The sequence below is a fragment of the Dermatophagoides pteronyssinus genome, unplaced genomic scaffold (assembly GCF_027571235.1).
Source record: "Dermatophagoides pteronyssinus isolate colony J.1.1.1.1 unplaced genomic scaffold, Derpt_VIB-CSIC_2022.12 sq0001, whole genome shotgun sequence".
NCBI classification, from domain to species: domain Eukaryota; kingdom Metazoa; phylum Arthropoda; class Arachnida; order Sarcoptiformes; family Pyroglyphidae; genus Dermatophagoides; species Dermatophagoides pteronyssinus.
Genome location: NW_027461525.1, coordinates 1,707,291 through 1,722,262, shown reverse-complemented (window position 1 = coordinate 1,722,262; position 14,972 = coordinate 1,707,291). Strand labels below are relative to the sequence as shown.

The 14,972-nt window shown below is 31.0% G+C and overlaps 1 protein-coding gene across 18 annotated transcripts; it reads left to right on the top strand.

Annotated features, from left to right (window-relative positions):
• The first annotated feature begins 59 nt into the window (after window positions 1-59).
• LOC113793224 (cell adhesion molecule Dscam1-like) lies at window positions 60-14,694 on the top strand. Of its 18 annotated transcripts, none has more exons than XM_027343217.2 (10): window positions 8,254-8,406; window positions 8,487-8,780; window positions 11,413-11,532; window positions 11,598-11,726; window positions 11,792-11,936; window positions 11,997-12,379; window positions 12,433-13,191; window positions 13,249-13,416; window positions 13,590-13,783; window positions 14,215-14,694. In XM_027343217.2, the coding sequence occupies exons 1-10, from the start codon at window positions 8,316-8,318 to the stop codon at window positions 14,287-14,289; spliced, it is 2,358 nt and encodes a 785-aa protein (XP_027199018.2). In that variant the 5' UTR covers window positions 8,254-8,315; the 3' UTR covers window positions 14,290-14,694. The 18 variants fall into 18 exon arrangements, with proteins under 18 accessions (XP_075680977.1, XP_075681124.1, XP_075680941.1 ...); XM_075824711.1 differs by lacking the exons at window positions 8,254-8,406; window positions 8,487-8,780 and adding exons at window positions 8,922-9,018; window positions 9,092-9,391; XM_075824735.1 differs by lacking the exons at window positions 8,254-8,406; window positions 8,487-8,780 and adding exons at window positions 10,848-10,944; window positions 11,011-11,295.
• The last annotated feature ends 278 nt before the right edge of the window (window positions 14,695-14,972 follow it).

Sequence of the window (14,972 nt, the reverse complement as noted above, 5' to 3'; positions counted from 1 at the left end):
TAAAATCATAAGCTATTATTTTGCTGAACATTGTCATTCAACTTTCATTTCAACTTTGAATTCGTGTGTTAAAAATGTTGATCAAATCATTCATCGTGATTCATCTCTTAATTTTCATTTCAATTGTTGAAGCCAATGTTGCGCCAAAATTACAACCAATTATTCCGAAATTTTTTCGAAGTCTTAATAGTAATCTCAAAATCTTATGTTCAATTCAGCATGGATCAAAACCATTCCGTTTTGAATGGCATCGAAATGATCGACAATTATTGGCTAATTTGAAAAATGTCAACTATCGTATCGAAACATTGGGTGATGATGATTCTATGCTGATAATGGAACGATTAGGTTCGAACGATTCCGGAAACTATAGCTGTATAGTACGAAATTCTTATGGTATGGATAGACAACGAACACAAATAATCGTCACAGGTTTGTCTCAGAATTTTAGTTGATTGTTCTTTTTTTTGTTGTTTTATTTTTCCAACCAATATGTGGCGCATCATTTCTTTAGTTTCATATTTTTTTCAATTTTTCATATTAAGTTTTCTTACGTTTTTATTCGTATCTCTGATATTCGAATCATTTGATCTGTTTGTTTTCATGTTGCAATCAATTTGAAAAAAAACATGCAACTATACTTTATTCTTGGTTTGTTATTCATAAGCTCGGTGTACACCCAAATCATACCAAAATTAGATAAATTTCATCGTGAAAAAATTCACAATGTTGGCGGTAAATTTAAACAATGGTGTGGTATTCTTGATGGTTCCAAACCATTACGATTTGAATGGCGAAAAAATGGTCAACCATTGGCACAAATTATGGCCAATCATCATTATCACATTGATAATGATGATGATGATTCATCATTACTTATAATCGGTAAATTATCGTCAAATGATTCAGGAAATTATTCCTGTCATGTTTCAAATCAATTTGGTTCGGATATTCAATCAACGATTCTGACGGTTAAAGGTTTGTGTTTGTGTGTGTTTTTTTGATCATTTTGTTTCGGTCTCAATATGTGGCGCATTAGTTTGTCGATTGTAATGGCTTGAATATTTTTTACAATTTCAGCCAAAATTAAAATCTTTCATTTCGATTTCATTCCTTGTGTCTGTATAATCTTACAAATGTTAACCAACAATGTTTTTCATCTTAAAATTGACCATTGTTTTTTCGCTTATTTTTACGGCATTTTGTAATGGAATTCGACCGAAAATTGCCGAATTCAAGCAACATCATTTGCAAAAAATTGGAACAAAATTTAAAATCTTATGTATCGTTCAAGAAGGAACATTGCCATTCAAATTTCGTTGGCATAAAAATGGCGTTATTTTATCCGATAAGGATAATCTTTCTAATCATCATTATCGAATCGATACTCGTTCTGATGAATCAAAATTGACAATTGATTCATTATTATTGAATGATCATGGAAATTATTCCTGTCATGTTCGTAATGATGCCGGTAGTGATTCACAATCAATCGCTTTGGATATTAAAGGTTTGATATTTTGTTTGTTTGTTTGAAATTGGTAATTGTCTTGTTTTTCTAACAATATGTGGCGCATATTTCTACAAGTTTGAATTAATATTGGAAATTGATATTTTTTTTCTGGATTCCATGTCTTTTTATGCTTGTCTGATATTTAAATCATTCGGATTTCTTCGATTGTGAACATTATCATGTTTCAAATAATTTCATTGATTTTTCTGTTTTCGTTTGTGTCTATCGCACATTTCAGTCATGTACCACCAAAACTTAGTGAACAAAGTTCTCAAAAATCTCAAGAATTTGGAACTAAATTAAAATTATTTTGTTCAATTGAAAAAGGACAACGACCATTCACGTTTGAATGGAATAAAAACGATCAGCAGATATTGTCCAATTTCGGTGATAAATATCGAATCGATTCTGAAGATGATACTTCTGTATTGACTGTTTGGAAACTAGATGAAAAAGATTCGGCTAATTATACCTGTTTAGTTCGTAATGATTATGGTTTTGATTCTCAAACAACTACATTGATCGTTAAAGGTTTGATATGATACATACAGATTCCAATTTTATTTTGTAACAATATGTGGCGCTTAGTTGGTTGTTAGATTAATTACTGAAGTGTATATTTTACTTCAAAAAATATTTCATTATTTTTAGCATTCTTGTTTGTTCGATTGATGTGAACTGATCAAACAAAATGTTCAATTTTGATTTAATTCTATTTTTTTGTCTATTGCTTTTCAAATTTACTTCCGCTACTTCTCCCAAATTAATTGAATTCAAGTCTCAAATAACCCAGAAAAATGGAACTAAACTAACAATTGTTTGCGTGATACAAGAAGGAGCGAAACCATTTCAGTTTGAATGGCGATTCAATGATCAACAATTATTGAAATCATCCATTGCTTCTGATTATCGAATTGATTCATTCACTGATGATCAATCTCAATTAACCATTCCAAAGCTCGATCAAAAGCATTCGGGCACCTATTCTTGTTTTGCCCGTAATGATTTTGGTTTCGATCGACAATCTACACGGCTTACTGTTACAGGTTTGAGAATTTTCATTATCCATCAATATGTGGCGCAAATGAGTTTATAATATGATTTTGTATTTTCCAAATTTTTCAATATTTTGATGTTGTATGAGATGTATGCAAGTATTATCATTCATTTCATTATTCAGTTGGTCTGTTTCAATTTCTTAGAAAACATGTGGACATTTATATATTATTTAGTGTTTTGTCTTCATATTTTTGCATCTTTAGCCGAACACAGGGCACCAAAGCTTGGTGAACATGTTTCACGACGTTCACAAAATGTTGGTACTAAATTAAAGATAACATGTTTCGTGCAACAAGGCCAGAAACCGATATTATTTGAATGGTATAAAAATGATCAATTGATATTTAATGATCATCACAAATATCAGATCGATTCTGACGATGATACTTCTCTTTTGGCTATTGCCAATCTTAATGAAAAAGATTCGGCTAATTATTCCTGTACTGTACGAAATGATTTTGGTTTCGATACACAAACTACCATCCTAATAATTAAAGGTTTGAATTTTGTATGAATTCAATTTCGTAACAATATGTGGCGCTTAATCCAACAAGATAATTAATCTTGATCTAGAAATGTTTTAACTTATTCTCAACCTTTTATTCGCTATTGTTGAGAATGATTCATTTTTGCTTCGACAGTGTTGTAACAAAATGTTATTTCAAAAATTCTTTGTCTTTTTATGTGTCTATATTTAGTTAGTTTTGCTGCCGCAAAACCACCAAAATTGAATAAATTCCTACCACAATCAGTTCAAGATCATGGAACAAAATTTGCATTATTATGTCTGGTTCAAGATGGCCAGAAACCATTCATTTTCGAATGGCGATTCAATGATCAACTCTTGAAATTTTTGTCAGATCAATCAGATTATCGTATTGATTCATTCAATGATGACCAATCTCAATTAACCATTGCGAAACTTGACTCAAAACAATCCGGAACCTATTCATGCATTGCACGTAATGATTTCGGTTTCGACAAACAATCTACACATCTTATAGTTACAGGTTTGGGAATTTTCGTTGTCTAACAATATGTGGCGCATAATGTTTTATTTTGAATCAATTTTAATAATCATTTATTGCAATCTTTTAAGCAAAAAAATGATCATTTGTATTTTGGTTTGAACAACATTGCATTTCAACAACATGTTCATTCGAATTTTATTGATTATCATTTGTTTTTGTATTTCTTTTACCATACAATCGGTTCCGAAACTAAGTGAACATGCACCCCGACGTTCTCAAAATATTGGCACCAGATTCAAAGTTTCTTGCTACGTAGAAGATGGCCAAAAACCATTTCGATTTGAATGGAGAAAAAATGATCAAATTATTCGTTCAGATTTGGATCAAAAATATCAAATTGATTCGGAAGATGATAGTTCTCGTTTAACAATCATCGATTTAAATATCAATGATTCTTCCAATTATTCATGTACAGTTCGTAATGATTTTGGCTTTGATAGCCAGATAACCATTTTGATTGTCAAAGGTTTGAGATTGTTTTTCTATTTTTCACATATATGTGGCGCTTAATATGCAGATTCAAATTAAAACTATTGATTTGTTTTATTCCAAGTTTATGAATATTTGTAGACATTCCTCGATACGTGTTAATCATCTTATGTTTCATAATAATAACCATGCATTGTTATCATTTTTGTCCATTGTTTTTTATTTTTCTGTTAATCTTTGGTTTTACAGTGGCCAATCGTCCCAGATTAGATGAATTCAAAGCAAATAGAAATCTAAAAGAAGGAACAAAGTTCACTATCCTTTGTACAATACTTGAAGGTTCATCACCATTTGAAATTGAATGGCAATTCAATGATCATCTTTTGAATGCTAAATCAAATTCCGATTATCGAATCGATCAGATTGAAGATGATCAATTTAGATTTACAATTTCGAAACTTAATGCAAATCATTCAGGATCGTATTCATGTATTGCCCGAAATGATTTCGGTTTTGATCGACAAACTACTCATCTCACGGTTACAGGTTTGTCTTATTTACAATTTCCATTAGCCATCAATGTGTGGCGCATACGGTTTCGTGAAAAAAGTTCCAATTATCAGAAGCCGATATTGTTTTTTCCCCGTTATTTTAGATTCAAGTTTGTCTATGTTTTCAGAATTGTATTTGCATGTTTGAATGTCAACTTAACCAAATATGATTTTACTTTCAATATTTCTGATTTTTCTATCTTGTTTTGTTTCCCCATCATTGGAATTGCCACCTAAACTCAGCGCAATTTTGCCTTTACGTTTCCAGAATGCTGGATCAAAATTTAAAATAACATGTTTTGCTGAAGAAGGTCAAAAACCATTCGAATTTGAATGGCGACAAAATGATCAGTTAATATCGATGAAACCTTATAAATATCAAATCGATATTGATGATGATACTTCGCATTTAGCAATCTTGAATCTTGATGCAAAAGATTCAGCCAATTATTCTTGTATTGTTCGTAATGATTTTGGTTTTGATAGCCAAACAACTATTTTAAAAGTTAAAGGTTTGCCTAAAACATATTATTCAATTTCATAACAATATGTGGCGCTTAATCCTAAGGTCTAATTCAAAAAATTCTTAACTTTTTTCCTTATTTTTCCTGTCAATGTTTTTGTTTGTTATATTCCGAAATACTTTGAAAGTTTTACAATGTTTGTTTTTGCATTAACCAGTTTTCTTTTCCTACTTCAATCAATCGATGCAAATCGACCAAAATTGGATGAATTTAAACCAATAAGATTGTCTAAAATTGGAACCAAGTTAACCATTTTCTGTGCAATACAAGAAGGTCAAAAGCCGTTCAAATTTGAATGGCGATTCAATGATCAGCTACTATCCAAATCTACTGCTTCCGATTATCGAATTGATTCTTTCAATGATGATCAATCACAAATGACCATTGCGAAACTGGATCGTAAACATTCCGGTACTTATTCTTGTACGGCTCGTAATAATTTTGGTTTTGATAAGCAATCCACTCGTTTAACGGTTACAGGTTTGTTTTTATCATATCCTTTTGAATTTCCATTACTGATCAATATGTGGCGCATATTTTGTTGTTGATTTGAATCTTGAAATATCGTTTTTCCTTTATATTTTTCATATGAACATCATAAGCTCGGTTTTTTGCATTTTCTTTCATCGTCAAAATTCTAAAAACATAATGTATATCTTATTTATTTTCTTTGTTTATATGGTTTCCGCTTCTAATCTTGCTCCAAAACTTAGTGAATTGATTCCACAACGATCACAAGATGCTGGAACAAGATTGAAAATTTTTTGTGCCGTGCAAAAAGGTCAAAAACCATTCGAATTTGAATGGTATAAAAACGATCAACTAATTTCGACCAAATATCATAATCATAAATATCAGATTGATTCAGATGATGATACTTCTCATCTTGCTATTACTAATCTTGATTTGAATGATTCGGCCAATTATTCTTGTACGGTTCGCAATGATCATGGTTCTGATTTACAAACAACCATATTAATTGTTAAAGGTTTGCTTATGTTTTTCTTTGATTTCAAAACAATATGTGGCGCTTTGTTTGTCATTTCAAAAAGAATTTTGATAAGAATTTTATTGAATATGATTTGCAATCTCTTTATTTACTGTAAAATTATTCATGATGTTCATCTTTAGTGCTTTTATTTTGATAATTTTCCCAATTATTCATGCCATTCCACCAAAGTTGGATGAATTTCAATCATCACGAACATTGAAGAATGGAACCAAACTAACAATTGTTTGTGTCATACAAGAAGGCACGAAGCCATTTCAATTCGAATGGCGATTCAATGATCATCAACTTTCTAAATCATCTATCTCTTCTGATTATAAAATTGATTCTTTTAATGATGATCAATCACAATTGACTATTGCGAAACTTGATCGCAAACATTCCGGTACTTATTCCTGTTCGGTTCGTAATAATTTTGGTTCCGATCGACAATCAACTCGTCTTACGGTTACAGGTTTGTCACATCAACAATTTCTTTTGGCCATCAATATGTGGCGCATAATTAGTTATTTGAAATTTCAAAAATTCATTTCATTTTCATTAACATTTGTTTATTCATTTCTGTTTCATTCGGATGAGATCAAAATGTTGCCGAACATGTTGATTTGTTATATTTTTGTATTTTTTTCAATATTCATTTCCATCATCTCACAATCACCACCCAAACTTGTCGAACATGTTCCTCGACGTTCACAGAATGTTGGAACCAAATTAAATCTATTTTGTTCAGTTCATGAAGGACACAGTCCTTTTCAATTTGAATGGTTTAAAAATGATCGACCAATATTGGTCGATTCTTATGTTAACAAGTATCAAATCGATACTTCAGATGATAATTCTCTTTTAACTATAGTCAATCTTAATGATCATGATTCGGCCAACTATTCTTGTATGGTTAGAAATGATTTCGGTTTTGATTCACAAACGACCATTCTAATCGTTAAAGGTTTGTTTTTTACTACGATTTTCGGTTTCATAACAATATGTGGCGCTTAATATGTATCATTCATTTTTGATCAATTTTTTTTCGTTGTTGATCAAACATAGAATCTCAGTTTGAATTATTTTTTTCATTAGTATGAATATCAACATGATTTGCCTATTTTATATTTTGTTAACAATTTTCGGTTTAATTTTGGCTGATCCACCAAAATTAGATCAATTTAAAACATCTCGAACCTTGAATAATGGATCAAGATTTTCCGTTTCATGTACCATATTAACTGGAACAAAACCATTTCAATTTGAATGGCGATTTAATGATGAATTATTGCCCAATCCAAGTACAGATTATCGAATCGATTCCATTGATGATGAACAATCATTATTCATCATACCTCATGTAAAACCAATCAATTCTGGGCAATATTCATGCATTGTCCGTAATGATTATGGTTATGATAGGCAATCAACTCGTTTAATGGTTACAGGTTTGCATTTTCATTTACCAACAATGTGTGGCGCGTATTTACACTATTTGAAAATTTATTAAAATTCTAAAAACCTATTTTGATAAAAACAAAACTTACATTGTTTTTGAAACTAGATTAACTTTGTTTTGAATATCGACTTTCAAAATGTTGTCATTCATGTGTATTTTGTTTTTTTCTTGTCTAAGTTCCGTTTATTTAGCAAGATTACCACCCAAACTTAGTTACCATCCTTCTATTCTATCTCAGAATCTTGGAAGTAGACTTAAAATTCTTTGTTTAGTTCAAGAAGGTGATCCACCATTCACATTTGCTTGGTATAAAAATGGTCAAAAATTTTTTGCTTCAGTGGATGAAAATCATCATAAACTTAATGTGAATGAATATGAATCCGAATTAACAATCACAAAATTGAATGAAAATGATTCAGGCAACTATACGTGTTTGGTTCGAAATTCAATCGGATCAGATAGACAAACAACAATGGTTGTTGTTAAAGGTTCGATTATTCAGTATTATCATTTTATCACAATGTAGAAATATCATATCCTAACCATTTATATTCTAATGATCAATACATTCGATATGAAATTATTTTGTAAATTCGATTCATATTACAATCAATGTGTGGCGCATTGTGTTACACCATTTGTTTGTTCCTGTTCATTTTTTTTCAAATACGTTTTTTGTTCGGTATTCCAAAACACTTGCCATTCGTTTTGATAGTAGTTTGTTTTTTTTATATAAATATTTTGTGCGTTTTATCATCATGATGTTTCGAGAGATATCGGTCACCATTTTAATCCCCTTTTTGTTAATACCCGATTGTTTGTTGTCCGAGCTTCTTGCTCATCATCAAGGTATGTTCCATTTCTAGGAATTTCTTTTCATCATTTATTTTCATTTATTTCATTTTTTTTATATCTCATTTTTGTGGCAGCACCCAAACTAGCGGAAAATATTCACAATCAAACATTATTGATTGGATCCAAATTCAAATTCTTTTGCTATCTTCAAGCATCCGGTAGTCGTCCATTACATTTTGAATGGCTAAAAGATGGACAAATATTACGACATTATGGTGATAGGCTTACATCGTATACTATTGCCACTACCGAAGATGATACATTATTTTCAATTGATAAAATTAGATTGAATGATTCAGGCAACTATACATGTCTTGTTCGTAATAGTTATGGTAGTGATTCAAAAACCATTTCATTAACAATCAAAGGTATTTTCATTCATTTTGAATCTGAATTCATGTGTGGCGCCTTTTTCGATATTTTGATTATTTTTTGGTTGTTGTTGTTGTTCGTTTTGATCATTGTTATTATTATTGTTTCATTACGAATGTTTCTGTAAATTGTTTCACTGATGTTATTTGATCATGATGCATCAATTATTGTTGATATTTTTTTCTGTTACTTATTTAAACTTTTTTAGCATAATCTCATGCAACCAAACATCAGGTACAAGACAAAAAATCATGTTAATCTTATGATTACTAACTATTTCACTATTGACTTTATTGGAAAAAAATAGCTCCTCGATTGGTTGCATTCAGATCTAGCCAATCACAAATGATTGGAACAAAATTCAAACTATGGTGTACTACACAATACGGAAACAAACCATTATCATTTAAGTGGCGAAAAAATGACAATGTTCTTTCATCAAATAATGATCAACAACAACAAAAACATCGTTATCATATAGAAATTCTTACTGACGAGTCTGTTTTAACCATCTTCAATGTTGAACCATTTGATTCAGGCAATTATTCCTGTCAAGTCTATAATCATTTTGGTTCGGATATTCAATTTACAGTATTAACTGTACAAGGTTAGCTATATTGTTGTGTGTGTGTGTGTGTGTGTTGAATGTTGATAGTTGTCGATCTCAATAAATTGAGAATTTCTTCGGTACTTGTTTTAGTTTTATTTTTTTTTGTGTGTGTATATATGTGATTTTTGATTGCTTGCAATTAGCATTAGCGACGACAAATGAGCCTTATCCGAATTGTTGATTTGTTAGGCTTCCGGAACGTAATTAACTATTACATGGATATCGATTGAAATTCAATCAATGAGAAAAAAAATTCTTATTAGTAGTAGTAGTATTAACAATGATAGCAATTGTATCATCATTTATTTGAATTTCTAATTCATTTACACAAGTATCTTTTTTTTTCTGTTGAGATCTCGGTTAAAGATATTTACCAAAGTGTGGCAGCATTTTTATTTACAAACAAAATAAGAATGTCAATTTATTTATTTATTTTTCTTTGTGGTTCCTAATAAGAAATGTTCATTACTTTATTATTTTCGAATGTAATTTTGTTATTGTTTCATTATGTATTTGTTGATAATTTCAATCATTTTATCTTCAACATTCATTTCTTTTATATCATGTACAATACCTTCATTGGCTCCTTTTAAACCTAATGAATCATTTACTATTGGTCAAAAATTTAAATTATTCTGTTATCCATTAGCCGGTATTCGACCATTTCAATTTGAATGGTTTAAAAATGATTATCCACTTTTATCATCATCAACTTCGTTGTCGAATAATCATTACATTATCGAACAGATTGATGATGCATCAGTGTTTACAATCGAAACACTTCAACAAAATGATTTGGGAAATTATTCCTGCAAAGTTCAAAATCATTTTGGTTATGATATTCAATCGACTATACTTGAAATTAAAGGTTTGCCGAAATGTTTTTTTTTTATTTCTCATTTTTTTTTTGGTTCCAAAATTGTTATGAATATTTTCATCAACTTATTGCGAAGAATTTTTTTTTATTTGTGTGCAAATCTTCAACTCCATATTTACGTGTTTGTTGTTGATATAGAAAATCTTGTAGAATTTTATTGCTTCATTTATCATGTATCATGTATTATATGGCTTTCTATCGATTCAATTTAATATTGGTCACGTTGCTCCGGAAATTACTATGCATGAAAAACTAGTATATTATTATTAAAAATGTTCATTCATTCAATCAATTCTTTGCAATATGAGTTTGTTTGCTTGTCAAAAAAATATCAATAAATATAAAAAAAAGGTAAATTACTTCCACGATTGATTTTCTTACAACTAAGATGGATGGATAAATATGTGCAGATTGATAAATAAATTGATCTAAGTTCAGTTTTGTTTGTTTGTTTGTTTGTTATTGTTCATATCCAAAACGTGGCGTATAGATCGCTGTTTCAATTTTTTTTTGTTGTTGTTGGTATTTTTCTCATTTCCCGGCAATAAGATTTAGTTTATTTATATTTATTTCGATAGTCAAGTTTTGAACATGTTTATGGTAAAAATGATGATTTTATTCATTTATATTTGGCTATTCTCCACTATTGGTTTATCATTTACATTGGCTCAAGGTATCTTAACTTTTATATTTAAAAAATTTACTGAATATTTAATTTGGTTAATTGAATTTTATACAGAACCACAATTAATGCCTTCATTTCGTGATCAAATCAATCAGAATGTTGGCAATAAATTTCGTCTTGTTTGTTCCATACAAAATGGTATGGAACCATTTCAATTTGAATGGTTTCGTAATGGTTTGAAATTGATGGAACAAACATCAAATATTCACCTCGAATTTGGTGATGATGTTTCTAGCTTAATCATAACTAAACTGTCTGAATTGGACAGTGGTAATTATACATGTCGTGTACAAAATAATTATGGTTCAGATCAATTGTCTGTCCGACTAAATGTTGAAGGTGTGATTATACTTCAAGCGTCAAATTCTTTTTTCAATTTCATCGCTGCAATAATCATTAGTATTTATTGATTATTAATCAATGAGTTGGAAATTTTCTTTTTATATTTACAAATAGTACCACCTACATGGATAGTCGAACCGAAAGATGTACACACTAATGGCAAAGAAAGTTTTCGTTTGGAATGTAAAGCTGATGGATCACCGAAACCGACGATCAAATGGATTACATCAAAAGGTTTGTTAGATAGCCAAATTTTTTCCAGTATTCCAGATAACCATCATTTATAATGCCGTTGAAAGGAATTACAATCGAATCTGAATATCTGGATGTCAATAAGTATCGGACTGCCAATGTTGATTCTTATGAATGTTTGGCTGATAATGGTGTTGGCGAACCATTACGAAAATCTATCAAAGTTTCTTTTATGGGTAAGTTTTTTTTCAAGTCATCACTGTTTAACGACAAACATCATTTGAATCTTTTCATCATATAGTACCCGTCAAATTTCACGAAAAATTTGCTTCTTTAAAAGTGAAACGAGGCGAAAGTGCAAGACTGGAATGTAATGCCACCGGCGATCAACCACTTACTGTTCAATGGACCAAAAATAATGTTAAACTTGATAAACTTGGATCCAAGTATGTTACTTTTTTTCTTTTGACATTTTTTTTGCAATAAAAAATACATTATTCATTCAGCTATGAAATCATCGATACGAATACTGATGATGGAATTCGGTCCGAATTGTTCATTCAGACTAGCCAGACCAATGATGCTGCCGTTTATAAGTGTTTTGTTGAAAATGAACATGGTAAAGATGAACGAACTATTCGATTGGAAGTGGTGGAAGTACCTGGAATGCCTAAAAATGTCCATGTCAAAGAAGTTTGGTCTCGAACAGTAAGCTTAGCTTGGTCAGAACCATTCAATGGTAATCTTCCAATACAAAAATATACGATTCAATATTGGCGTTATCAAAGTGCACCACATCGTCTTAACGAAGTTTTTGTTCCTGGATCTCAATCATCATTTTTTCTCAAAGATCTAAGCCCTGGTCAATCTTATGAATTGAGTGTTATAGGTAAGAAATATGATTAGCAATTTTTTTACCATTTTCATATATTTTTTTTGCAGCTGAAAATGAAATCGGTAAAGGTGCATCATCAGCACCGGTAACATTTACAACCGGCGAAGAAGAACCTTCAGCACCACCAAATGACATTGCAGCTGAATCAATGGGACCATCAACCATACGTGTTACATGGCGATCACCACCAATTGAAAATTGGAATGGTGAAATCAAAGGCTATTATGTTGGATATCGTAAAGTTCGAGACAATAATGCACCTTATGTTTATATAACTGTACCGACAACAGCAGCAGGTCGAGATTCAAATCAAGCACAAAAAGCCCGACCAAAAGAGATAACATTTCATGAATATTTTTTACGGCAATTAAACAAAGGAACTGAATATAGTATCGTAGTCAAAGCTTATAATTCGGCTGGTAGTGGTCCACAATCACATCCAATGACTGCCCATACATTTGATGGTGATTTACCACCATCATTTCAATTAAATGTTATCGACAGTACTGAAGAAACAATTTCTTTACAATGGTATCAAAAATTACATGGCTCTAATTATCCACAATCAGCCATTTCGGGATATACCATTCATTATCGAAAAGAAAATGAAGCCAAATGGAAAGAAGTGCCAATCAGTAATAACAATGCTAATCAGCCAACTGTCGATCCAAATTCATCATTTAATTCATATTCATTTGTATTGGAAAATTTGGAACCAAATGCAAATTATATGATCTATGTGGCTGCTATCAATCGTTTCGGTGTTGGAGATCCAAGCAATTTAATCACCACCCGTACACAAAACGGTAAAAATCCCTTTGTTTTAAGATTTGAATTTATCATTTTGTTTCAATCAATTAAAGGAATGGCCGTGGTATCGCATGAAATCATTAGACGTTTTCATGGTGCTAATTATTACCTAGAACCAATGTTTCTATGGCCATTACTAATTGCATTGGTAATCATTGTAATCGTTATGATCGTTGCCTATGTATGCATTCGTAAGACAAGAAATGCAAACAATAATCCCTGTAAGTGTATGGATGTTTAAATGATTTGCTGGATTCATTATTCAAGAATTCAAACAAATTCATTGACATTGCGCAAAAATGATGCATGATATGTCATTGGAAGTCAAATAACGTGCCACCATTTCTTACATCACGAATTTTTTTTTGTTCATTTTTCTTTTGTATTCGTTTAGTCAACTTGGACGCAGCTACCCTAAATAAACGTCTATCAGCTGCATACAACGTGGGAACCACGCCTCGTTATGCTGATTTTGAAAAGACAGCCAATAAAACATTGTTGATGAGCATCGATGGACAGCCACCAACTTCGGCTGCTGCTGGCGGTGTCTATCCAACACCGTATGCTACATTACCAATGGGGGCCGAGGTTAGTTTCTGGAACAATTCGAGTGTGCGTGGATAAACGAACCATAGCCAATTCAGTGATTAAGTTCGGTCGAACGGTCATCATTTAACTAACAGAACTATTTAAAGTCCTTTTAAGCTGAGTTAGTGTTAGCCAAATATCAAATGGTTTGGACATTTGTCTACACTTTTCTCAGTTGATAAATTGATTTAGGAACACACTAGCATTTAGCATGCAATTACAAAAAAAAATCTCGGAAGATAAAATATAAGATACTAAAACAATTTCCACTCATATAACAGTTTTATTGATTGATTGATTGACGTTCCTGATTAACAGTCTAAATAAGAATTTGACCGATCGATCGATGTAGATTTTCCCTCAAATTCTGAAAAGTTAATTCAATTTTTTCATTTCTTTTTTTTCTCATTTATTACCATGATTCATTTCAGACACCATGGGAACGACCATTACCAAATCCACAGACAATGAAAAAAGATGGCCACATTTATGATCATCCACAATAGGAAATGAATGAAGAAGCATCTTTTTTTTTGGCTAAGAATCTCAAAATGGATTCCGATCTCTACATGCACACAAACACACACACACACAAATCTCTCAACATGATATTCTGGAACATCAATACCAAAATCGCTCAAATATAATCGTCATCAATGACGGCCATATACGTAGCGTATAGAAATCTGAATACTCGCACTAATATAGACTTTCACATTTTTTTTGGCCCAAATACTCCTCTTTCTGGCTTGTTATTTCTTCGTTTTTTTCATCATCCATGGAATTATCCAGCTAATAGTAGCCTAAATTTTATTCTTTTTTTCCAACTTCCATTTCAATTACAGTAGATTTTTTTTTGTGATATTTTTACACGATAATTTTTTTTTTTTGCTTTTTTCTGTCAATCTCTCGTTTTTTTTCTTTGGATTAATAATAATGCTAATAAAAAACTGATTCAAATAATTTTGCATTTTTATTTATTAAAATGATTCGGGGGTTAGGACCTTTAAATATTCTTTTTTTTAAATCAAAAAAAAAAAAACATTGTTTATGAACGTTAACCATATGTTCGACATGCGCAAACCTAAAACAACTCACTTTGTCAAATTTCACATTTGACAATAGATGTCGACAGTGGACGGTATGAATTTGGAATAGTTTGCAGAGCCATCTATCACATTTGGGAAAA

Bases quoted from the DNA above. Each gene is read 5' to 3' on its own strand.
- LOC113793224 (XM_027343217.2), top strand. From the start codon at position 8,316: ATGATGTTTCGAGAGATATCGGTCACCATTTTAATCCCCTTTTTGTTA. The intron at 8,407-8,486 runs GTATGTTCCATT...TTTTTGTGGCAG, and splicing joins GCTTCTTGCTCATCATCAAG to CACCCAAACTAGCGGAAAAT. The intron at 11,727-11,791 runs GTAAGTTTTTTT...TTCATCATATAG, and splicing joins TATCAAAGTTTCTTTTATGG to TACCCGTCAAATTTCACGAA.